General features: G+C 39.0%; 1 protein-coding gene across 1 annotated transcript in view; it reads right to left on the bottom strand.

Annotated features, from left to right (window-relative positions):
* The window catches only part of LOC139470054 (calcitonin gene-related peptide type 1 receptor-like), a 125925-nt gene extending 102615 nt beyond the window's left edge, over positions 1-23310 (bottom strand). Inside the window, exon 1 of the mRNA XM_071252342.1 lies at positions 22893-23310. Within this exon, the coding sequence (XP_071108443.1) occupies positions 22893-23310 (418 nt within the window). The remainder of the gene's footprint in view (positions 1-22892) is intronic.
* Positions 23311-25989: the final 2679 nt, after the last annotated feature.

Genomic DNA, 25989 nt, shown 5'->3' with positions numbered 1-25989 from the left:
TAGGACAATATATTTTCGTGGTGTTTTCTTTACGAGGAAGCAAACTATTCCAACACAAATATCCATATTGAAACTGTATACCTTGAGTTATAAACAAACCCATAAGAAATAATGAAATCGTACTTCATAAAAAAGAGGTATTAGAGAAATGGATGGCCTTATCTAACCTATAACTTAGTCCTTAGATTCGAACATTCCCCTGATTGTGTAAGTGTAATTTGACTAATGTTGCATCATTTTTAATGGAGCACTAGCCTTATCGTCAAATGTATTGAAATACCAAAAACTTAACACAATTCCTTTTGACGTCATGGCTGGTTTTATGTCTTTGACAACGTCGGAGAAAGACGACACTGGTATTTTGATTAATATAATTATATCTCCCCTACTTTTCGTTCATGGTATGGAAAATCTCGATGTGTAAAACGGAATTTGACGCTTTTTCGACACAACATAAATGACTGCTTTTACCAAGTAAATAATGTCTTGAATATGTAATCAATTAGATAGTTTATAGTGTATCTTAATTGGACAAGACAAGCACCTGTTTGGCATCAATTTACGTAATGAAACACCCAAACGAATATTTCAAAACAACCAAAATTATATTCAATATTGGACATATTTTTGTTCATTATTATGTTATTACTTCTCTTCATCTCGTCTCAGAATTACACAATAAAAGATGCGAAGAAAGCTCTATTGGTATAGAATTATCAGGATAATCGTATAGGGTTGAACCAGCAGAGTACCTGGCATGGGTTTAATTTTTATACATTTTACAATTCCTGGAGAAATGAAGTAAACAGTTTAATATCCTGTGATCACAATATTGTAAAAAGAATGAACCCATTGATTATATAATGCAAAACGAGAGGAATAATTCATGAATTGTTTGTGACTTACGCGCACATGGCGAATCGTTAGATATCACTGTTCTGTGTATCAAACGACATAAAAAAACAATTCCAAGACCAAGACAATTCATTCAGAAATGGGTGCATATATTTTAGCGAAAAATATTATCCATTTTGTTAGAGTAATATACTGAACAACAAAAGTTCCTGTGAGATTGAATAAGATATAGTGCAAAGTTATGTTTTTTACCGAATCTGAAACAATTTCGGTTTGCAACAGATAAAAGACTCTTGTAAGTGTTCAAATGGTTTAATTTGCCATACTGACTTCAGAAAATGTGTGATTTTCTAAACAACATGAACATGCTAAAATGTCAATTTACACATCAATAGCGTGTGTGTCCACCTCTGGTTGCGATGCAAGCAACACATCTCCGTCTCATGGAATGGACCAGGCGTCGCAAAAAGTCCTGTGGGATATCTGTCCATATCTGCTGGATCATGTTTCGAAGTTCCTGGAGTGTCTGTGAAACACGTGGTTGACGTCGAAGGCGCCGATCCATCTCATCCCACGTGTGCTCGATTGGTGAGAGATCAGGGGAGCGAGCGGGCCAGGGGATGCCATTCACGTTGTTTTGTTGACGAGAATCCTGAACAATATGAGGCCGGGCATTGTCATGTTGAAAGGTAATGCCTGGGCCATGACAACGCGAAAACGGTAGAACAACAGGGCCGATGATCTCGTCGCGGTAGCGCTGTCCATTGAGATTTCCCTCTACCACCATCTCTCTTGCTGTAATCCCACCCCATACCATAACGCTGCCGCCCCCGAACCGATCTTCTTCAATGACAAAATGATTGATGTAATGTTCACCTCGACGTCGGTACACTCGAATCCGTCCATCGCTGTGCCTGAGGTGAAAGACTCGTCAGTGAATAGAACGTGTCCCCACTGCATGACCGTCCAGCTGTCTGCACCACTGTAGACGTGCTTGACGGTGGTTTCCTGTCAAAATAGGACGTCTGGCGGGTCTTCTGGCGAGAATCCCTGCACATCTGAGGCGATGACGTACGGTTTGTGAAGATATTCGTCGAAGGCCAGGGATGCTTCTTGCAGACATTGTAGCTGGCTGGAATCGATTTCGTAGATGTGTTGTTTGAATCCAGTTGTCTTGTCGATATTTGGTTAGGCGTGGCCTGCCACTCCGAGGATGGCCTCTTACTGCATTCGCCTGTTGCCAACGTTGCCATAAACACCAAATGGTGTTTCTGTGGACGTTAAATTGTCTTGCAACATCACGTTGACTCGATTCTGCTTCAAGCATACCAATGGCTCGCAGACGCTCATTTTCGGACATTTCGTAATGTTGAATAATTGCGTAATTTTGTTGTTTTTCTGAGTGGTTGTTGTCAGCACTATGCTAACAATGCATATGGAATCCCGTTAACGCAGATGTTTTTATACCTATTCTCGGGTTGTGAAATGCATGGGACTTACATAAAAGTCAACTTTTACATGGACTGCATGCTTTTCTGTAGCAGTTGCGTTTTTGTGCCTTGTACTACAATATTGAAAACCAAACTTTACTTGTTTGAATAATACACTAAAATATTGGTGTCACGAGAACTTTGGTTGTTGAGTATATATTCAGTTTTAGTTATAAAAAGATGAAACGGCTATTCATGGACATTGGTTATATGAACACTTCATCATGTAACTTTTGTCCAAAGGAAAGAAATATCGTATTCGATACTATAAACCTATCAATGTTATGTAAACAATGTTCAAACAAACAGGAGATTATCAAAGGTTCGTTCATACATACTGTGGCCTATATTTACGTATGATATCATTTTGAACATTGACAAATATCCAAAGTGAAATTTATTGTGTGAAAAAATGCATAACAGCATGATACAATCACTCTCATTCAAGGACCGTCACCTCAAAGAAATTAAAGATAATATGTACAACAATGTTGACGTATGGCATCACTACCGGTGACCGATTTTTACAAAATGGCGTGTTCACTGTCAACAGTACGTGGGACTTTACGAGGGGACTTTCGTTGTTTCAGGGATCGTATATAAATAAATGTGACATGTAAGTAATCGGAAACATTATGACAATCTATGTACTGTTATTTGTTGTTATAATTTGAACAAACAGAAATAGTCAGAAATTCATATAAATACCGTTGTCGTTGTGCGTGACAGTAACTTTGACAATTTCTGTTGAAAATATCAAATCATAGCAATGTATGTATTTCAAATTCCCTAATTCTTCCTTCGATTCTCTTCCCATGCATATCCTGAAAATTTTGAGCCAATACCTTGAGCGAATAGATGAATTGGTAGCTCAAAATAGGAGAAAATGCTACACTGTGTAAAATCTGTATTTTGCTTTGTTTACATTTCAAAACAAGTGCAGTTTTTCGAGCACAGCGTTCGTTTTCACACCTAACTTATTTTGCTTGATTTCATCCAGCCATTTTGTATTGGTGACAAAGGCCATTGGTCATTTGATTCAAAGTTTGAAATATACGTGATGTTACAGGCGTCTCATAACCGGTATACCTGAAACGTGATGTTGTAAACGCTACCAAATACGGCGGAAAGTTCACTTCGGCGTTCGTGTTTGCATATTTTCCAAAACATTCTAAACGATTCTAGGGTTATCGGAGACATTTTGGAATGATCAGCGGTGATTTCATAAAAGACAGATACCCGTGATCACTAATATGCTATTTTTGAAATTCATTTCTCTGAGTAAATATCCGAAATTTAGATTTCAAAACATGCCGTTAATAACGCGGTGAGTGGTGATTTAGTAATGTGTACAAATGGCGACATTTATGATGTACCTAATGTTCAGAGGTCATTTTGAGTACTTGTGCTTGGCCTAAAATCCAAATGAATGATATCACAGAACAGGGAATGTCCCACTTTATTCAAAACTGGGAAGTGTATTTGTGTGGGTGATGTATTTAGAATTGTCCTCGACTTCAAAGTGAGGGTTGTAGAGGAGGGACATATATGTATCTGTGGTATCCAAGGGGTTAAGGAAAAGAACTTTGAACCAAGTTAGAATACAACATAAACGCATACGACGTACTCACAAACTCAGAATGCAGTACAATACATAGAGAATACTACTTTCATTCTCGTTAGATACCATCTTAACGAAACGATCAGATACCATAGAAAGTTTACGAGTTTCGTAAAAATGGTATCTAACGAGAACGAGTGTGGTATTTTATTTATTACCCACGTTAAATATTTTTTTCAGTGTAAATACATGACAACTTTCTTTCGTTAAAAGACGCAAACGCATTGACAACATGTCCCTCCTCTTGTGTGTAAACATGACAGCGCCAACGCCCATGATCTTTCTTTGAGAATTTCTTCAACCTATGTTAATTGAATATCATTGTTGTTGGTACGCAGAACAACTGTAAGGAAACTTTAAAAGTCAATTAGCACAGCGCTTTGACTCATGGACCAAAATTTTGTCATTCGAACCGACGGGGGTCCCGGCTTTGCTCTCAAAATTGTTCGGTTTCCTTGGTCTACAAGCTGAATTTATATCATGTCCGTACCATTTTGTAAGAGGGAAATCAGAGAGCACGCCAAAGACGTTTATGTTAACTGCACAACCCCATACTGAAGATAAACTCAAGATTGCTTTCATGTCAGTGACAGCTTCGAGCGAAGGGCAAGGTCACCATCGAAATAAGAAAAGACAACCGTGATCTACTTACAGCGTTTTACGCTCGAGATCCATAGGGAGTGTTATTGTTCACATTTGGGATTTTTTTTACAGAAGTCAGGCACACTTCCTGAGATCTTTCGAATGATTTGTATCGAAACCGTTCACTTTGAGTGATCTGGTCGTGCAGTCGTGCATGCTCATTCATGAACAAAAACCTTCGGAAGCGATGTCACAAAATACGCTTTGAATGGGGACACTGATGGTACAACCGGGGCATCCAACGTAAGTCAAGATATCTAGATATCTGACCAGTCAGTTAAATCTAACTTCATTTCACCACGCTTTACCTTTCACGTTAAATCAATTTGAAGGTCGCGAAAGTGCTCGGGTGCGTCACGCTCGAAAAGGACCCCTCGATACAGGCTTGATTAAAAATGTCAGTAGAAGCTCTATGCATAACTAATATAGAAGGCAAAGCGAATTTGATGCGTGTGACCATCTTGTTTGGTTTAATTAAGAGCCTGTAAATGTCTCTCGCTTTCTCGCAGTTCAGTTCACTTCAGTTCAGTTCAGTTGTTAAAGTGAATGACGTCTCGTGATTTATTTATGAATGAAAAGAGGAGTAGTTCCGGTTTGACAGAGGTCACGGTTATCCAATCAAAACGAATAAAACGAGGCCGACCTTGTACGACACACGTGTAACGTACGGATTTAGTATCTTACCATCTATATCTTCACCACTTGGGTAATAATATGCCCTACAAACCTTAGGAGGTACAGGCACTGCACTCACATATGTCTTAACGCTGACTGGAAAATAGCAAAGGAATCACACTAAAAGACTGGCCCATATCATGCATGAACCCAACATGAAACAACCTAAAAAAACAACCGAAAATCTACCACTAAGACAGAAAAATAAATATATAACCAAAAACGAATTCAAAACACCATTCGGCTAAACAACTTTCAAAAGTTATGCAAAATAATAACATAAAACTCACCCCATGCTCGGCGCTAACAACAAACACACAAAAGTAACAACAAACACTAACAACAAATGTTGTTGACTGAACACTTGGTGATTGTTGTCATATCAGTTATCGGTACATAGGTAAAGACCAAGGTGAAGGTCAGCTACAATCAATAACGCGTTTGTCCCCCGTTGGAATCGATAGCGGCCTGACATATCCTGCCAATGGGAGAGACGAGTATGCGAATCACATCCTGGGGAATGGTAGGTAGCCCAACCGGCCTGCAACGCAAAAGCTAACTGCTACAACTTCTGGGGTTGTGGTTGACGTCGGCGTAGCCGTCTATTCAATTCATCCCACAGGTGCTCTATCGGGTTCATATCCGGGGATCTGGAGGGCCAGGGACGAACATCAACGTTGTTGTTGTGTAGATAGGCTCTTGTGATCCGTGCTGTATGCGGTCGAGCGTTGTCTTGCTGGAATACATCGTTGCCGTTGGCTGCTATTGGGAGGACATGTGGTAGGAGAACTTCGTTGATGTATCGTCGAGCCGTAAGATTGCCCTGGATATGGATCAAACCTGTCCTTCCATGATGAGAGATAGTCGGCCACATCATAACGCTACCCCCACCAAATCTCATTAAAATCTCGCCGCCACTAAACAAGATCTGAGGACATCCCATTACGGATCACGTCAGAGCGATCTTTCGGAACGGAACTTTGACCGACCACTGAAACAAGAAGTCGACATCAGTCAATTTGAAAGCAGCTTTCTCGATCTTTACGGCACTCGTCTAAACCTGTCGAATTCAATTTCAGACTACGCTTGAAAAATATGTTGACACAGTTCTCGATTAAAATTTTGAAAACTGAACGAACGAACATTCCGGAATGTCTTATATATGGTTGTGATTGTATGGCAGTGCTTCCCACGTACTGTGCAACGCCTCCTCAGTTCAAATGTTTATCCCACGGAAGCGAGAGACAGACGACAATTTTGACACATCCCGACTGTCATATTCATGATCTCAAAAGCGACGCTTTGATTGGTCGGATGAAAGGTCGATCTGACATGACGCAAGAACTAATTATAAGATCTGATTTGAATGAGATTGATCCCCACCAAACATGTCCACTACGCAGTTTCCGGCGTAACGTTCACCCCGACGTCTGTAGACCCGTGCTCTTCCATTCCCTCGACGGAGGAGAAATTTTGATTAGTCGCTTAACAAGACAACTCTCCATCGCAGTTGAGGCCATACCCTGTGTTGACGACACCAAATTTAAAGCAGTCGTTGTTGACGATGGGCGGAGATTCTGCGCTGTCCAGATATTTGGGATGAGATTGAGGTGACTATGGCCGTCCTTTCACATAGGTGGCGCAATCGGATGTAGCGATCTTGGGCGGGGATGGTTACTCTTAGTCGTCCCGACCTTGGCCTATCATATGCTGTTGAAACCGATCCCATAGCCTTGTGGTGGTGCTGGTGCTACATTGGAAACCCTGGCTACAGCTGATCGGGATTCCCCTACCTGCAAGCGGCCTATGAAGTTGTTTCTTTTTTACTCTTATGTTAATCGTGGCATGTTGTTGATCTGTCACTGTTCGATTGACGCAGATGCCAGGCAATCAAAAACCATGCACTTTAATTCCGTTCATAGTGCTCCTCCACATACAGTTTGTACAGCTTCATGGCCCTTTTGTTAATGCACTGGGTGCTTTTTCCCCGAATCGTGCGTGTTTCCCGACTGTATATATACAAAACATGAGGCAAATTTTCACTCGGTTTACATGTTATATATAATAAAATAACAAAGTCCACGTTAGTCCAACATCTTCTTCATATCAGTTTCAGACATGGTACTTTCACTGTCTCATGACAGCTCTTCAGTGTAACTGACAATGATTAAATTTTCCTTGGGTTCATTGAATTTCCTGCATTCTGATTAGTTGAATTGGTCACGTGTTATTGCATTCATTTCCCAATGAATGTAAACAATTAGGCCACGCCCACCGAAGCGGACTACTTTTATTACTACTAAATGTCGGGGAATCCAATATTACAGTCGAGGGAATTCACTCTCTGCTCGTGTATCGTCATGCACAGGAGATTTAGCGAAATTCGTGCATATTCTTTGTCCGAACAACCCTTTGGGACCGAAAAACCGAGAAGGAATGAAACAACAAACGTGCAGGCTCGCTCGACTGTTTTTTTTCCCACTCGCCTCGTTTCAACAACTTTCATGTCTTCGGGTTTCATTAAATTTTCGAACTAGCATTTTTCCAACTGTGTCTTTCCGTTGTCAGGGAATAAATGTTCTAATCTGCAACTGGCGGCAACTGACCATGTTATTTGAAACAGCCGCCTTCTCCCGGACACATTTGTTCCGGTTTGTTACAGTCTGACTGCTGCAGTTCTTCTCGTCTTTCCTCGATTGACAGGTCCAATGAACTTCGTTTTGATTCTACTCTCCGTTGATTGGCTATTGACTTTGTAGGCGTGTCAATATATGTGCATACATTAAACAATCACCTGATTCATGTCAAGCCACAGTATGTATTCCTACACCTGAAATCTCTTCATCTTTGACTGCTTTGATATAAACAACTTTTAATTGGTTAAACTATTGTATGTTTTCGTTGCCGAATTTAATTATAATCATTGACTGTGTATTTTTTTCGGTTCATTGAGGTATGAATCGAAAAACCGATGTGCAAACTGTATGAATCCGCGCAGCGGATTCTTACTAAAGTTTGCACATCGGTTTTTCGATTCATACCTCAAACAATGCTGACCTAGTTTTGGTTTTTATTGTAAAATGAAAATCATGTGAAATAGGTGAGGTGAAATTGGGTTTAACATCGCGTCCAAGATTATTGCACTTATATAGCGACGTGCATGCACGTGTATGTGTGTGTGTGTGGCTGCTTGTACTAGTCCGGACTGATGCCGATTTATAGTGCTAGCACACTGAGATACCATGCCGCAGTTTAACATTAATACCCCACTCAGACATACATGTAGTATACTGACTCCGCGCCGACCAGTCCTTGTTTCAGCCCCTTAATGCCGAGCGCCGGACAGGGTAACAGCAATCTTTAAAAGTCTTTTTATATGACGCGACCGGGGATCGAACCCCGGACCTTCCGCTCTCCGGGCGGACGCTCTACCACAACACAACGGAGGCGGTCTCATGTGAAATAAATGCTTCGTTGATAATAATGTGAAATCATGTTGGTGATATGAAACTATATTATTTGTTTTAAAAATCGTGAATCAATGAGATCATAGCACGTGAAATGCCGTGGGTTTGTGAATGAATGGAATGAGTGACAAATAGTCCTGTTGTGCGATGAAAATGTATCTTTGTTAACCTGACCAATCAGCTTTGAAAATCACTAATAGCACACTGTTCAAATATAAGAAAAATAGTACACTACATATTGTAGCCCATATGGAAAATAAACTCCAAAAGTGCACTAAACTTGCCTCTTTAAAGACTACAGTTGTTAACGTTCAAAGGCACTAATTTATAGCTGAGTGTAAAATACCCAAATAAGGTCCGGGAAGACAGCCTCAATGCCATCATTAATTTTATACCTGCGATTTTGTCAAAAAAAACACCAACAATGCACGTTCCCATGAGATGATAATTGACAAATGTATTGAGTGATGGAAACATTTTAATACCTCAACTGATATTCAGAAAGTATGGTTTATCCTGTCCAGCCCTTGTGTAATGGCATTATGCGCCAAAACGTTTAAGTCTATTTTAAGAAAAGAGAAAAAGCATGCCATATACATAATTGGTTATGTACTGTGTAAGAGTAAATATATATTTTTAGGAATATTATGCGTTTTATCCGTTGGTATAGTCTGTCAAAATTTAGGCATGAGCATTTGTCTGTGATTGCATTGAAAGTCTCTCCTAAAATTGGTACTGAATGTTTTAAACGTATTATATATTGTAAACATGAGGTGAGACTAATACAATATTTGTCTGTCTGTCTGTCTGTTGTTTATGTCCCAGGTGAGTGGGTTGCTCATTGAATGATGTACGATTATGAGTATATGAAAATTTTGAAATTAAGAGAATTAGAAATTTGAAATAGCGGTATTTGCCAAAGGAATAAATTGGAATGATATGATTAATATGTTGACTAGACAGTCTGTTAGCAGTTGTGTAAAGGATAGGGGACCTTACTTACTGTTTGAAGATGTGAGACTGGTATATAGGGAAAGACGTTCGAGACGTTTAGAATAGAGATTGTAGTTGGAAGTTGAGAGAGCGCGGACGTCGGTGAGAACAACATTAAGGGGTGCGTTAGGTGACAGCCGGTGTCACGAAGTATATTCGCCCCAAGAATAAAATCTCCCCCCGACGAATTTATACCGGTACAGTTCCGCCCCTCTCGAAATAAACTCTCCCCCACCCTACAAAATAAAACCTCCCCCCAGAATATTTCCTCCCCCGGTCGTTTTATAAAATACTTGCCATGCAGTTCAATAGTTGGCAAACACTTCTGATAGAGACGATGTTGAGAATGTGGAGTGAAAAGGGCTTCACTTTGAGCACTGTGTTTTCTTTAACTACCGCAATATGAGACAATAAAGTGTTAGATATAATATTAGTCGTTAGATATAAAGATATAAAGAATGTTTAGTAACTTAAGAAGTTCTAGGACAGTTATTAACACGTGTCGTGTCAGCCCTATGACATTCGCGATTGTCCACTTCCAGAAAACATCCTGTATTGGTTTAACATGTATTAGTAAAGGTTAATTAGGGATGCCCATAACGTTAATTAATGAAAGACGAGTAGTCAAAACACTGTCATTTCCTACCCGGGACATCACACCCCTACACGCTAAGGTCGGTGAGAAACATTCTCATAAAAAAAACCCACACAGTCAAGACTGTAGATTCCCGTCGTCTAGCTACAAATCCGGTGATGTATTAAAGGTTGAAGAGTTTTGAACTGAACTGTCCGAAAGTCTTTATCTAAAGTGTTGGAATTGGATACAGTGATAAAGTCTTATAATCAATATGTAGACTCCTAAATATTGATTTTATGTTTCAACGGAGATATGATATTTTTTTATGAAATATCGCGTATTAGTGTAATTTGCTTGCTTTACATTCATTGTACCATTCTAATCCATGTGAATGTTGTAATATCAGTCAATCGGGTGCGAAAACAGCCCAATCCTCGCTCTATTAAGGACTATGTCAATCATTGTGCAAGTTGAAATGACCCCTGACACTTTATGAATACTTTATAACAGTTTATGGAGTCAAAATCAATGCTGATTATTCATAAACTTAATGCTTCGTACTATAGGCCTGTGGCCTCTTCAGTGCTGAATAAAGATTGAAAATACATCAGTCAATCAAAGGTGAAGGTAACTTAATACATCAGAGTTCTTGAGAATTAGTTCATGTTTTGTTCTTAGATTAACATTTCAACCATCGATTGTGTTCACATGTAGACTCAAACTGGTATATTAAAAAAATGTATACAGACAACAACAACTGTATTAGAAACAACAAACTCCGTAGAGACTCTTGTCTCCCATCCTTTGTTTGGTATGATTATGTCTTATAATTATTTTAGGATGGAAGGTACAGTTACCAAATAAAATATTCTGAAATATCAATTCATTATGACTATATTTCATAATCTATTTTTTAAAGTAACCCTCCTTACATTAAAGATAACTATTTAAAGAATATAGTACTTAAAGATATTGCAACAAACAGAATAATCAGGGGGGAGTCTTTATACTGAGGGGGGCGCGAAATATATCCTCCCAGGGGAAATTTTATTTCCGGTACCGGAAAGTCATACTGATGAGTCTAGCACAAACTTTCCCAAGTTCCCCCAGATGGCATTTTCAAAATGGCTGCCATTTCCATGATGGCCACCATTTTGTTTAGAAAATGATATGAAAGTTACTTTTATATTCATGATATCATGCAACATATCAAATGAATGCTATGTAATACACTTTCACACGATACATGATTCAACCTGGTGACTTAAATAGGATTTGTTTTGATAAGCATTTGAATAATTATTTTACAAGTTCTCGGTAAAAGTCAGGTTGGATAATGATAAAAAAAAAATCATGACCATGAAGAAGAGTATTTCTGAATTTGCAATACTATAATCAATATGTAAACAGTAGAAAACATCCCTTTGTGTCAATGCAAGAATGTTAATACTTTCGTACATAATAGTAAAATAGCCAAGTGCTATTAAAATCATCAGGAAGGACATCGGGTCCCCGGGAATTATGTCCAATGTCATTGTATTGTTCATGAGCTACTGCAAAGTAGTAAACAGTTTTGTTCACTTGGAGCAGTATAAGTACAGATGCATGTAGAGAGCCTGTGAAACACTATCATAAATTATTTAATAGAATCAGCACGTCATGGAGTGAAGTAGAAGTTTAACCATTAACATCTTTTTGTATCTCGAAGTGCTCTGCACTTCTGCTTTGTTGCTACATTGCTTCCTCATCTCTGACTTGCAATCACAAATGTCATCTTCAGGACTACAGAGGAGCAACAGGTATGTCAGTCTCAATGGGGAAAACAGGGAACAAGTAGTGCTTCTCAGTGGTGCCACCCCCACTCTGTGGGTGATAGTTCTTTTCCCTTTCGTACAGCATGGTACGCTCTGTTGCTATGGAATTTGGCAGCTACTGATGTTTCCAACTGGATCCAGATGAAGATAAGGTTGTTTGATGAATGGATTTGAAGTACATCTTGTAGCGATGTCTGTCCCGGGACTTTGACCCCACAGTTCCATGCAGCTTCAGAAGGAACATCTCTCCAACTTCTGCGATCTCATCGTGAGAACTATCAGGTCGCTGGAAGAATCTCAAACCGCCAAAATTGTTAGTGCAAGCAAGCAGTGCAAAAGCTTCACTCTTCCCTCGATTGTAGAGCGCTGACACAATGTTAAATCCAGTGACTGCATGTACAAACATTAGGTGCTGTTTGATGCTGTGAAACGATTCCTGGATTTCAGAGATACTGTACACTTGTAATGGGTTCCATTCAAATATGGAATTGTTTGATAGGCATTACTTAGAAATTGTAAGGTATAAGGATCTATACCGAAACGTTGCCTTTATCCATAATGTGTGTCTACTTTGTCATTCAAACATCATATGGAGATCCAAGCAAGGAGTGGCTTGTGCGACCATCATCATCACCAAATCTGTGTTTGTACCCACAACAACAAAAACAGGTGCATGCTGTGTTTGGGCAGTGTCCATTGCAGTTGATGATCAACAAGACCCCCGTTTTTAGTGCTTTGCTTGAAATTGGAATGCATCGGGGCGTGGCTTGCACCCTATTGGCGATTGTGCTGTCGGTGATTCTACGACCACGGGACATACCTACAGGTCTTCAGGAATGGCATTAAATATTGTTCTTTTGCCTGATCACTAGAGTTTCCACGCAAACAATTATGTTCTTCAAATGGTAAAGTCACCTCTCTCAGTGAAGTTGTTGTACTGCTAAGGAGACAATCTTTCATTTGGTTAAGGTGGAGGCGGGCGGATTTTGCATATATGCAAGGTGGCCTGCCGCATGAAATAAGGGAATCATTTCTCTGACTGACTGAAGGTGTAAATTCCAATCCGCAGCGCGCTCTGCTAGTTTAAACGTTGAATCATGGACACTTGATTGAAATATTCCCTCCAAAGTTTCCCTGTTCAACTGATTCGAGGTATTCTTTATCAGATTCTCTATAATACTTGTGAGCATGTTGACAAATTCCTCATTTACCACACACTCAGTGGTACATTTGGCATCGGTTTTAGGTAGATCCACCCCGCTAAGGCACTGAGGTGTTTGTAGCAATGTGGATATGATGGCTTATGTTGATAGCAGACGAGCACAGAGTGCACGAGCATATGCATGACCTGCCATCATATGTATTACAGTGTTTGGGGTATAGACAGTTGTCCACATATCATCTGAGCCACTTCCACTCATGACATTTCTGATCGATTCCATATAGGACATATTATGTGAAACCCTCCAAGTCGAACTACCATCTTGCTCAGTTCTGGGTGAGAAGATTTCACAATTTCGGTTGCCTTGTAGAGAGGCTGGTCAAATGTGACAGGGTAAACACAAAGTGAATAAGTTTTGCAAAACACAAAGCTGAAGGGATGACGTCAGGTAGGGAAGGGTCCTGGATTACAAATGTTAGAATCTGAAAAAAATAATTCCTGATTGTCTCCCCTTGCAGCACACTGCATAAAGTGAGGAACTGTTAAACCAGAAACAATCCCAACTTTTTTGCTAACTCCTTGAGGGCTGCATTTGGCTTTGAAATCTCAAGAGGCCTAATCCTGATCCGATTGAATCCTGATGTGGTGTGTATAATTTCACAGGAACTTTATCGAATTGACCTGCAGAAGCAGCTGTCATGACTCTGGGTGGACTGAGTCTGGACTGCCTCGGGATCTGAAGTGGTTAACATGCATTACCAACCTAAACATTCATAAGATACCACCCTGTACCCTGACCTGTGAGGGTTCGCACATTGATATTGGCATCGTCAAAGGTACATTTGCCAGATCCCCCCCAAAATCACATTTTTTCTCATCTGCAGTGCATCGTATAGACGCTTGAGCTCCCTATATACATCTGCCTATGCCAAACTGGTCTGAATATAAACCAGTTCTCGGGAGTTTGTACTTATGATTTATGTAAATAGATATTGCCAACAATATTGCTGAAACAAATTAACTTGGTCGACAGGCAGATATAAGGTAGCGTTCACATACTTCGACCCCCGACATGCATGTGTACACAACTGTTCACTACTTTGCAGTAGACACTGTATACTGCGATGGACATAATTCCCAGGGACCTGCTATTCTTCAGGTTCCACCAGTGAATTGATTTTAAAAGTATAAATTTACATGGCTATCCTACAATTATGTAAGAAAGTCTTGAAACTTTCGTATTGACACAAATGGGATGTTCACAGTTTGATCAAAGTATTGCTAACTCAGAAATTCTTTTTCTTTCATAGATTGTTTTTATCATTATCCAACCTGACTTTTACTGGGTATTCCACTCAAAACCTTGTAAAATAATTCTTCAAATACTTATAAAACATATCATAATTTTATCAAAGGGTTGAATCAGCATAGTGTGAAAGTGCATAAAAAGTGCTCTCATTTGATATAGTGCATGATATCATGAATGTAAAACTATAAATTATTTTCTAAAATATTGGCGGCCATCTTGGGAATGGCGGCCATATTTGAAAATGCCACAAGGGGGAACGTGGGGAACTTTGTGCAAGGGTCATCAGTAAGACTTTCTGAAGGTCTCCAGAAAAAAAATCAGCTTTCTATTAGTTTATTCCACGTTAATGTTTTTTTTGTCTAATGTTCTTGGTATATGTAACGGGGGTGGAGGATAAAACAACCTATTTTCCCAGCTGTATCCAAGAAACCATTTTTTAACTGAGCACCACGAAACTGTCTATTCATTTTCACTAAAACAGAAAAAAATTGACATCTTGGTATTTTCCTCAAAACAAACTTTTAATTTTTTTCACCGCTGCCAACAAACTATTCATTTGGGCATGTTTCAGAACTAACTATTTATTTTTAAATCTTCCCCAGATATCAAATGGATGCTTCTTAATGGCCTTCGTCGGTACATAATTGTATAATATATCCAGGTGGCCATATGATGCCGCGATGTTATGGTTACGTCACTAATGAAGATGATTGAATAAGATGACAGAAACTATCTTTTTATGAAAAAAAATAGTTTAAGGTTCATGGAAAAATCAATTTACTTGATAGATAGACCGTCCGAGACTTAGTACTTTCACTCACATGTTTCTCGGCGGAAAATTGCGTCTAATTAAAATACACCCATTGTGTTAAATAGTCCATTTTCAGTGTACATGGAACATGGGCTAATTGTAACAAAGACATAGTTATACTGATGCCACGACATTAAATTGTCACAGACCGCTGAACGTATTGTCTACAGCAAGATGTCAACTGAAGGTGGATGAATCTACAGAGACGGTTTTACAGAGTTGGTCAGTGAATGACTTTGTTATATTAATAATAATTTATGTATTTCTTGAAGCGACATTTGATATGCACAGACAATAGAAAGTCCTAGCTTTGATATTGATGGGTTCGAGTTCAAGATGCATCTCGATAATGGTCAATATCATATCCATGGTCGCGGAGGTTCAATAAAGTCGACGTACATTGTAGACGACCGATTTGTGTCACACATGAGGGTGGCACGCCATGCAAGGAATGAAATAATGTTGGAAGCGGCGTTAATCCAATCTCACAGACTCACCACTAATAGTAATACACTGATGCGTGTTAGGTAACACGGTGGAAGCTCCAAGGAGGTAGACGGTCTGGGACATTGAAAAACGACATACATGCAACTGTCGACATGTAACGTTCATAACCACCTCCAAAAGTCTATCAACATGTTCGTTTCAATCAACTATTGATAGATGTATTTTCTCACAGATGTAGCAATTTGTTGTGGCATTTATTTTTGAAAAAACAATAGCCAGATACTGGCGAAGTACGTCGTTATTGTACATGGTCATGGTCATGGTAAACTTCACATATCATTCCTGGAACACATATGTTTAATAATAATAACCGTGTTCGACAGTGTCATGTTATGAACATCTTCTAATCCGATCAGTGAGTGAGGGAGGTGGGTTTAAAATGGGACTCTTTAACACGTTCTTGTGTCTAGAAGCTGGAATTACTGAACAGAATATCACACTCTGAAGACTGTTTGTTTGTTGCTTGACGCTGCACTCATCAAATGATTGACACCATGAGGATCGATCCACGCAATTGGGATACGATGACATGCAAATCAAGTCAGTGAGCCTGACCACCCGATCCCGTTTGTCGTCTCTTACGAAATGCGTAGTCGCTTCTTACGGCAAGCACGGGTTGCTGAAGATCTATTCTGACCAGAATCTTCACGGGCAGCGAAGAATGTTAAAACACACACCTAAACACGTCCCTTGTCCTCGATTCCAAAGGCTTTAGAGGAGGTAATTAACATCGCTTACATGCACGTGTGTATGTGTGGAGCTGCTTGTACTTGTCCGATTTTATAGAGCTAGCCCACTGAAATACCATGCGGCAGTTTAATATGAATACCTTACTCAGACACAGTATACACCGAGCCGACCAGTCCATGTTTTAGCCCCTTTTTGCCGAGCGCATTGTGGTATGCCAGGGTCGGGGATCGAACGCTGGACCTTCCGCTCTCCGGGCGGACGCTCTGCCACGGGACTACAGAATCAATCTTATATCCTAGAAGGCAAATAGAAGTATTACAATGGGACAAAATCCACACTAAGATGTTATAGGTTAAACATTTCCGGTCAAATAGAAGCTCTCTGCGATCCAGGACTCTCGCATACCGCTGTATTCACTGAAGCAATCTATAAACAAACGCAACTCCGAGGATCCAATATTTAATGAGCAAATTATATTTGGATTGGACGATGTTATAAAAATACGATTATTTGATATAAGCTAAAGACTTGAAAATGTTCTCATATGATCAACATGGCTTTCTTGACTTTGGAAATGCTCTTTCTCCTTTCTTCTGTTGAAATACTGTTCAAATAAGTAAACAAGACAAAATGCTTTCCAAAATCGCAAGAATCCACCCCTAAAAGCCGAGTCTACTGTATGCTCCCGATCATATCATAAACATGTGTTTATGAATCACTATCTTATAGTGATGACACCAGAAGTTCGCGAAAAGGTGGGCGTAGCCTGTCCCATCGGTGGTGTACTTCAAAAACACATGTACAACCAAGTCCATTGTTCACCTGAAAAGACATCAACATGAGGACATATGGTATAAGGCAAGATAGGGAATTGCCTCACGCGTCATCTTTTTGTAACTGACGCATCCAATTTAGAAAGGTCCTTCACATTTCTACCATAAAACATTCGAAACTTTTACTAAGGCCCTGAATGTTGTTACCCTGACGAAACAACAAGGAGTTGTATGACGCTCCTTGAGATCATCGAAGAAAGAGCATGCTCGATTGTACCTCATAAGTTAAAATCTGGCGCTGCTGGAAATTACTCGTCATACATGGAAAGTTGACTAATGGGGAGGTGAAATCATCCCCCTGTCATACACAATTGTGGATAGTTTTGTTGTCCTTATGAATCTCTATGCAAAGATCTAAATAGAGATAGATGAGGCGGTTGGTTTCACTGGTCCCTTTTCTTTCTAAAACAGGTGAGTAAAGCAGTTGGCATTTGGCTGACCAACGATAGAAGATCATCGATAAACCGGAAGCAGATGGTATCTGTGAGAAAATCCAGCATTACACATAGTGCTGTCTCCGTAAACTTTAGAAACTGACCTGAAGATTGAAGTAACATTTGTGAGCTTGCAGATATTTCACATTGTCTGAAATATTTTCTTAGAATTAAAACAATCCTTTCTGGGCTGTGTCAAGGATTGTAGGTAATCTCTGAGACAGGGTTTGCGGGCACATTTGCTGGACCCAACAATACATCTCTCTTTGTACAGATTGTTATGGAGCTTTGGAATCCAGGACAACACGGAAATGTACAAGTTTTCAGGTTTTAAAGTCAAGCTAAAAGTTAACAGTTTTGATGCGTGGTTTTATGAGATGTGTTCCTCATTTAACATTATGGTCTTATATGTGGTATTATGTGATATGTCACTGTCTGGAAAAGAAAAAAAGGAGCACTGGTATCATACAGAAGTTTCGAGACAGTACAGTACAAACAAATCAGATAAAATCAGGTTCGACATAAGAAAATGAGTTATGCAATTATAGTTAACAAAAATGTTCGTAGTTCCAGCTGTTTTTCTCATAAAAAAAATCAGTTGATAAAACTACAAAGCTGTTGATGTACCACGGGTATACAAAACAACAATACAATTCCACTCCAAATGTTAAAATCAGTTTCGGGGGAATTGATTTTGAAAGCAGTCCAACATTAAAAGTACATCTTTAGCCTTCACAGACGCTTCACGTAACATGAAAAAAACGTCCTTGAGCCACATAACCAGTCTGTCATTGATATAAGATGAACATGTGTAGTCGTGATCCATGCTCAGTGATTGAAAGATCAATGCTCGTCGTTAACATTATGTGAATGCGCTCTTACAAACTTTTACGTACATGTACGTAATGAGGTAGAAACGGATTACGTAGCTTCTTCACGTCGGCTTCTTTTGACCTGGATGAGCCAATCATAATCTGTCATAAAAAACTGCGGCAATCATTGTGTCGATTTAATACATTTCAAGACGAAGACTGATTCTCCTTCTTGCTGATGTTGCATTTCTTGAATATGTTGCCTTAACTAAAATTAATCATAATCCTATCGCTGCGGACGAATGGGCATTCATGGATTACTGGGAACAGCAATGACCAAACCAAAGACGAAAAAGACATCTCACATGACATTCTTGATAGTCCCATAACAAGACATGAAATATTGGAGAGTTTTACCTCTCTCAAGAACAATAAGTCTGCTGGCATAGATCATATTTCAAGTGAATACCTAAAGCACTCGTCAAACATGATTACTCTATGTTTTGAGATATTGTTTAATTGCATGTGTGATAGTGGTGTTTTTACTGGTAATTGGTCAATTGGCATCATAATACCTTTGCACAAAAAAGGAGATAAGACCATTTCTGACAACTACAGGGCAATTATTCTTTGAAGTATTATAAGCTAAGTATTTACCTCAATTTTGGGGAGGAGTTTGGATTAATAGCCTATCAAACATATCTGAATGTCAGTCTGGATTCAGAAATACTTATGCTACCGCAGATAATTGCTCTGTTCTAAATGCTGTTGTCCAGCGTTGTCTCTCACGTAAGGGTGGCAACTTTTATGATTTCACAAGGGCGTTTGATTACGTATAACGTCATCTTCTGTGGAAAGTATTTCATAAACATGGTTTAAGCCCAAAAATGTGTTAAAAATTTTACAGTCAATTTATAGGGATGTTAAATCATGTGTTCGGTCAAATAGGGTTTTAATTGCCCTACTGGTGTCAGACAAGGATGTGTGCTGAGCCCCTTTCTATTTCAGTTCTTCATAAATAAGTTCGTTATTCAGATGGATCATGAATGTCCAGAAGGTGTCTTGTTACATCTAGATGTTATTCATGTTCTCTTACCTTTATTTGCTGGTGACTTGATACTCTTTTGGGATAGTGTTATAATTAGAAAGTTAAATTTTGTGACACGTGGCAAATATCAGTTAATATGTCTAAAACAAAGGCTGTTGTTGTGTGGGGGCGAACGTTTCGAAAAGTGGTTTATTAAAGATGATAGGATTGAAGTTGTTTCAGGATACACCTATCTAGGATTGTGCTTTGACAATTGGCTCAACTGGTCAATAATCTTTGATACCATAGCTTTACAAGCTAAACTGGTTTGGATAGCTATTTTGAGAAGTGTAAATTCCCTACGTCCTTTTCCCTATGATTTCTACTTTAAAATATTCGATAGTAAAGTTCTACCTATACTGCTCTAGGGTGCTTTTGTTTGGAGGTTTGAAAACGTTAAACAACTCGATATGGTAAGTTATATGCTTGCTAGCGGTTCCTTGGTGTAACCATGTTAGCATCAAACAATGGAGTGTTTGGGGAATGTGGTAGACACCCGATTCATGAACATGTAATTCATAAATGTGGTAAATATTGGCTAAATATTCTCACAATGTCTGAATGTCGCATACCTAAAAAATGATCTAATATGATGTGTATCTATGATGAAGAAGGGAAGACAAATTGAATTACAAAGCTGAGAAATTGTAAGTGTAAACTAGGATTTGGCGATGTGTGTTTTTTACAAACGTATGGAAACAAAACAATAGTTCTAAAAATGGTTAAACAATGTTTGAGACACAACTGTCAGCAAACATAGCATTGTGAACTACTTTACTCCTTAAAGATGCATTATTATGCACAGTTCAAAACTTTTACAAATTGTAAAACCTATCTGAAACTCATGCTGTCAGTTAAAGCTAAAAACTGTTCTTTCAAGATTTCGATTAAGCTGTCATGATCTAGTAATCGAACGTTGGCGGCATGCAAACGTTCCACGAAATCTACGTAAATGTAAGTTATGCAACGTAAACTGTGTTGAAGAGGAATATCACTTTAATTTTATCTGCCCCGTATTTGATAACTAAAGACAAACTTATATTAAATCCAAGTTCTAACTCCATCCAAACTATCACAAATTCATCCCCCTTTTATCATCGCAAGATCCTGACACTGTAGTAAATTTAGCTAAATACATTTATAATGCTCATGTTGAAGGAAATGTATTATCCCAAATTTAACAGCCTGTCTGTATTATTATATTCTGTACACAAAGGCCTGTGGCCTATACGTATTGAATAAAAAAAATGAACTAACATTAAGACATCATAACCATCATTTAGGGATGGTAAAAAATGAGTTTGTTATATCAAGTGTTCGTTATGTTATGCGTTGCTTAAGGCGTTCATTATATAATACTTTCATTATTACAGATAAACGATATTTGATTGGGTGTGCATAATGTACATTTCACCTGAACCAGTCTAATATTTTATTGAGTATTTAGATTACTTAAATATTACGGAGGGAAAGAAATGAAAAAAACATTATGTCTCCTTGTTATCGAATTAAAATAAACAAAATCCCTTTTTTTCACCTCTGAAGTTTCGGTCTCTTTTTAGATGTGAATGAACCGTTTCCTCCCTAATCTTTGATCACTTCATAGTTCACAATCTAGCTTGTTGACTTTGAACCTTCACATCGCTATGCTCTTCTTGCATCTTAGGCACGGATTTAAGATATTCTGACGAAAATAAAGTAACTGTGCTTCAAGTGTCAGTGAACATAACAACACAAGATTTGGTCATTCGTCTGATTATAATTTTAAAATTCTCTGACAAATCCCATAGCTGGCGACACGCCATAAAAGAGGGGTAGGTCTCACAACTCAATTAGCAATGTCCAATATCGGTTGTTACCACAATTTGCGTTGATAGAGGCACGGAAGTGGTGGCGGCGCATTGAAGACACAAGATGATGCTTGAAAACAGCCTGTCCACCAAAGATTAGCACAGCTCGGCTAGCGTTACCGGCTGGTGCTGGTCCTGTCGTAGGCGTCATCACATCTCATCACAGACATGGTCTATGGTGGAAATGTCTTAAGAAACAAGAAGCCATGGCAGTACAACAATGTTATGCTGCCTAGAACAATCTGTTACAACACGTGCAACGTGAGAGCGGGCATCATCTTGCGGCAACGTGACCTTACGTCCCTGCACTTGCATCATTTGTCCCGTGGCAAATCATGGGTGTTGCCCTGCTGTAGATAAGGTCTCCAAAGAGATTATTTTGTGTTTCGATTAACATTGAAATGTCTTGCAACTTCGTTTTGAGTCACTCTTTTTTGAAGCATAAAGGCGTTGATTTTCAGCAAGCCGTGGCATTTGCGTAAGCGTTATTTACGTTTAAACGAAAGTGTTATGAGCACAATGTAGCGAAATAATCATTGTTTTCTGTTCACTTTAAATAGTCGCCGGTGTGAGTATCATGCTCTCAAAAAGCACGCAAACATTCAAGTGTGCGCCGTGCATTGGCATGCACGTGCAAATTGTTAATCACGACTCGAGGAGATGTATTTATGATTATGTATTGAAATATGCATTATTTAATTTCTTTATAAATTTCTTTTTATTGAACTTTATATGAAGCAGAGTTACTTGTTCCGTTAGTATGAATATGAACAAGAACTAGAGCTTTATGATAATGCACATTAATCGTTGTAAAATACGTTCAAAATTCATTGAGGCAAGAACATCGTTGAAAGGAGATTGTATAAGAAGAAGCAGAACTATGGCGTTAATATCATTCGACATCTTTCCCGCTTGGACGTCATGTTGATGGGAACATAATGTATGCCCGTATATGTTTCTTACCTTGGTGAAACCCACAAAGCGCAGGTAAGGTTGTGGCAGGCCGAGCAACATATTCGACGCAAATCTGGGAACCGGGCTCACACTCAACAGACCGAAAAACTAATTCAAAATTGATTGAATGTAATAATACCTCACCTGGAGGTTGTATTCAGTGTGGTAGACTGATATTAAACGAAATCGACTCATCACCTGAAAGTCGTTTATCTCGAATACCAATACAACAGCAAACTATGTTGACATATCGACTATCAGCAATCCTTGTCATTTCATTATCCACAACACACAAACATTTTCGCTTACCAGTTGGAACAGCTTGGTCGATGTAGGAAGGACACGAAATGATTGCCTTTGTGCCAGCCCGAGTTGCCTCGAAGCAACTAAATCCATCCCATGTCGGTGGACAATAGTGACCAGGAGGGTCATTAAAGGTTATTGAAATTTGTCTCTGACAGCACATAAGAGCAGCGATGCAACATGATGACCATCGTCGGCAATCGTCACTTGACAGCGTGGCACATATCAAATCTTTAGATGTACTGTTCTCGATGTCGGGGGTGTATGAGGCGCTTCCGTTCCATGTATCCAACTTTGGGAAGTTTTTGGAACCGTTTGGTGTCAGTGGCACTGCGTCAGGGAAAAGGTAGCTGTAGCACATGGAACATGTCCATAACTTGAAGACCTCTTCAGGAAAAAGCCCTATCCGGTCGCGACACTCCATTGTCCAGATGGTCCCAACAACGTGCCGGCAACTATAGTCACTCACTCATGTAAGCATTGCCGAGCCTTTGAATCATCCAAGATTCAGTTAACATACGACAATGGACTACGCAGCCAATCAGTGATGCCAGACAAAGAACGGTTTGTACCAATTACCGCATTCTCGTCATTGGTCTAATGCCATGGCACTGCTTACACTGTAAGGGCATGGTCTCACGTGTTGTTTATTATAGGCAGATTGGTATTGATTTTCTTGAACTGTGTCAGTCTTTGTCAATGAAGCATCCTGAATGTCATATTAACATTAGAATCTGAAATGGAAACACAAGTAGGTTGCACGTCTAGTTATTTCAATGTTTGTTGTCTTTTGATCTTATAAAAAATGCAAACGAGTCTGAAAATACACAATGTTCATCATAAGTGTTTCCCAATAATTTCTGAAGTAAATGTCACCATAAACTACGGTCTTCAATCACTATTTGTGTGACGTTTTGGTGTAATGCCGATTCAGTAATAACACGATATAATCGTCGCCTTAAAACAAGAGTGGTGTAAGTTCGACTACTACAGTATTGAGATAATAGCTGTTGAAGTTTTGTAGTGTTGTCATTTTATGATGAAAGAATGAAGGAACCTGTAATATGTAGTATATTTTAGTTTGGATATCAGAAGCTTATGTTTATATATAGTTTCATTCTTAAGTGTTAAGTATTATCAAAACAAGCATCTGGTGACATGGAGATAGATTAAGATGATTCATTTTTAGAAACTCTCAGTTTTTCAAATCTGTTTTAAGCAGATATTACAACTAGAAATGAACCTTTTCTGGACACCCCCCCCCCCCCCCCCCCCCCCCACACACACACACACAGCTATCATTCACCAGGGACTTCGTAAGCCAAATACTTTAGACTCATTTCACAACTTCAAATTTTTAGATAAATTGTTTAAATACTTCTTTAGCGTTAAGAAACTAGATGGCACACGCACAAGATACAAAAGCTAGTTTTAAAATCCAAGGTAAAGTTATGGCTCCTTTCAGTTTCGAAATCATATTATATATCAACGAGAACATTTAATACATATGTTAGAACTCTAAAGTTACAAAGGAATGTAGTGAGTTTACTATGAATTTAAAGAATAAATAAGACCTGAACATTTTCCCAAAATAATGTAAAAGATAGATTTTCATGATCTATTTTTCAAAGTTTGATTACCTTACGTACATGTATATATCTTATATCCTTCAATTCCTAGGTGACTTCTTACCAGACAGTTTGTTTGGGCTAGGCTGTCGTATAAACTTCACAAAATCTTAAAACAACGCGCAAAACGTATCATGATAATTAAACTGTACAGAAGCAAACCACTGCTATTAGATTGATTGATTGAGTTAGTGAGTATGGTTTTACGCCGCCTTTAACTATATTCCAGCAATAATATGTCGGGAGACACCAGAAATGGGCTTCACACTTCGTACCTGTGTGGGGAACGGTAACCGTGTTTTCAGGGTGGCGCTTTAACCACTGGGCTGGCAACCCCTCCCTCCCAAAAAATACATTGAAAGAGAATTAATGATGAGGCGCAAAACTACACTCTTTACTCAAGACTAGCAAATCGTTAAAATGAAGGGGTTGTCGAGAATGGAACTGTAAGAGGTTTGAGATTCAAATGAATGTAACTGTAAATGTAACTATGAACTCGTTCGACAGACACCACGTGACGTGTTTATGGCAAGGAACACAAACGTTTTATGCACATTGTGTGAGAGGGGGATGCTACTGGTAAGGCAAGATATGCTTAAATTACAGTTTTCACGAACACCTGGTGTTATCACTGATTTTTAGTGACCCATTTATACGATTCTTACAACTATTCTGTCTTTTACGCAAATCGGAATCTCATTCCCAGAATATATGATGAGATATGATCTGGGGTAGACGTTCGATATTTATGACTGAAAAGTCACCATCAATGATGTTCTAACTTAATGTGCTCTAAGTTTGACAGCCCGATCAAGAAAGCAAGAACTGACACTCGGACGCCGCTTGTAGCAATATTCCAGCTTTATCACGGCGGGGGACACCAGAAATGGGCTTCACACAGTGTACCCATGTTAGTAATCGAACCCGGGTTTTCGGCGTGACGATCGAACGCTTTAACCACTAGGCTACCCGACCCTCACCTAGCAAAATATGTTCGTTCACACTCTATTACATGTAGAAAAATGTAGTGACAACATTGGTGTATCTCCACTTTTATTCATGATATTATTGGTTCAAAAAGATGGTGGTGAATGTAGCTTCAGACTGTTCTAACTCCTTTTCAAATTGAAATGAAATAGCGAACTATATTATGACAAACGTTTCATTTATTTAATTGAAAATGCAAGATACTGATAATATCATCATGCTGAACATATATCTTTTCTTTGTAATATTGAATTTGAGAGCGAAATCTCCGTTTTCAATTGTCTGCTTGGTCCAACTTTCAGTACCAACCTATTCTATCTCCATGTCACCTGACTTGAAAACGGTTTGTCACTGGACAGTTACATAGACTAGTTTGGACCTTACAACTCTCTTAGATTTGGGACTTTGAGGCGACGTAATGGTTTGGATCGGGTATCTTGTTGCAGACCAGGATCATACTTCTCTTCCATATCCAACAATGAACAAAA

Source organism: Haliotis cracherodii, unplaced genomic scaffold (genome assembly GCF_022045235.1).
Source record: "Haliotis cracherodii isolate W230 unplaced genomic scaffold, xgHalCrac1.p SCAF_20, whole genome shotgun sequence".
NCBI lineage: Eukaryota > Metazoa > Mollusca > Gastropoda > Lepetellida > Haliotidae > Haliotis > Haliotis cracherodii.
This window is presented reverse-complemented; position numbering and strand designations above follow the sequence as displayed.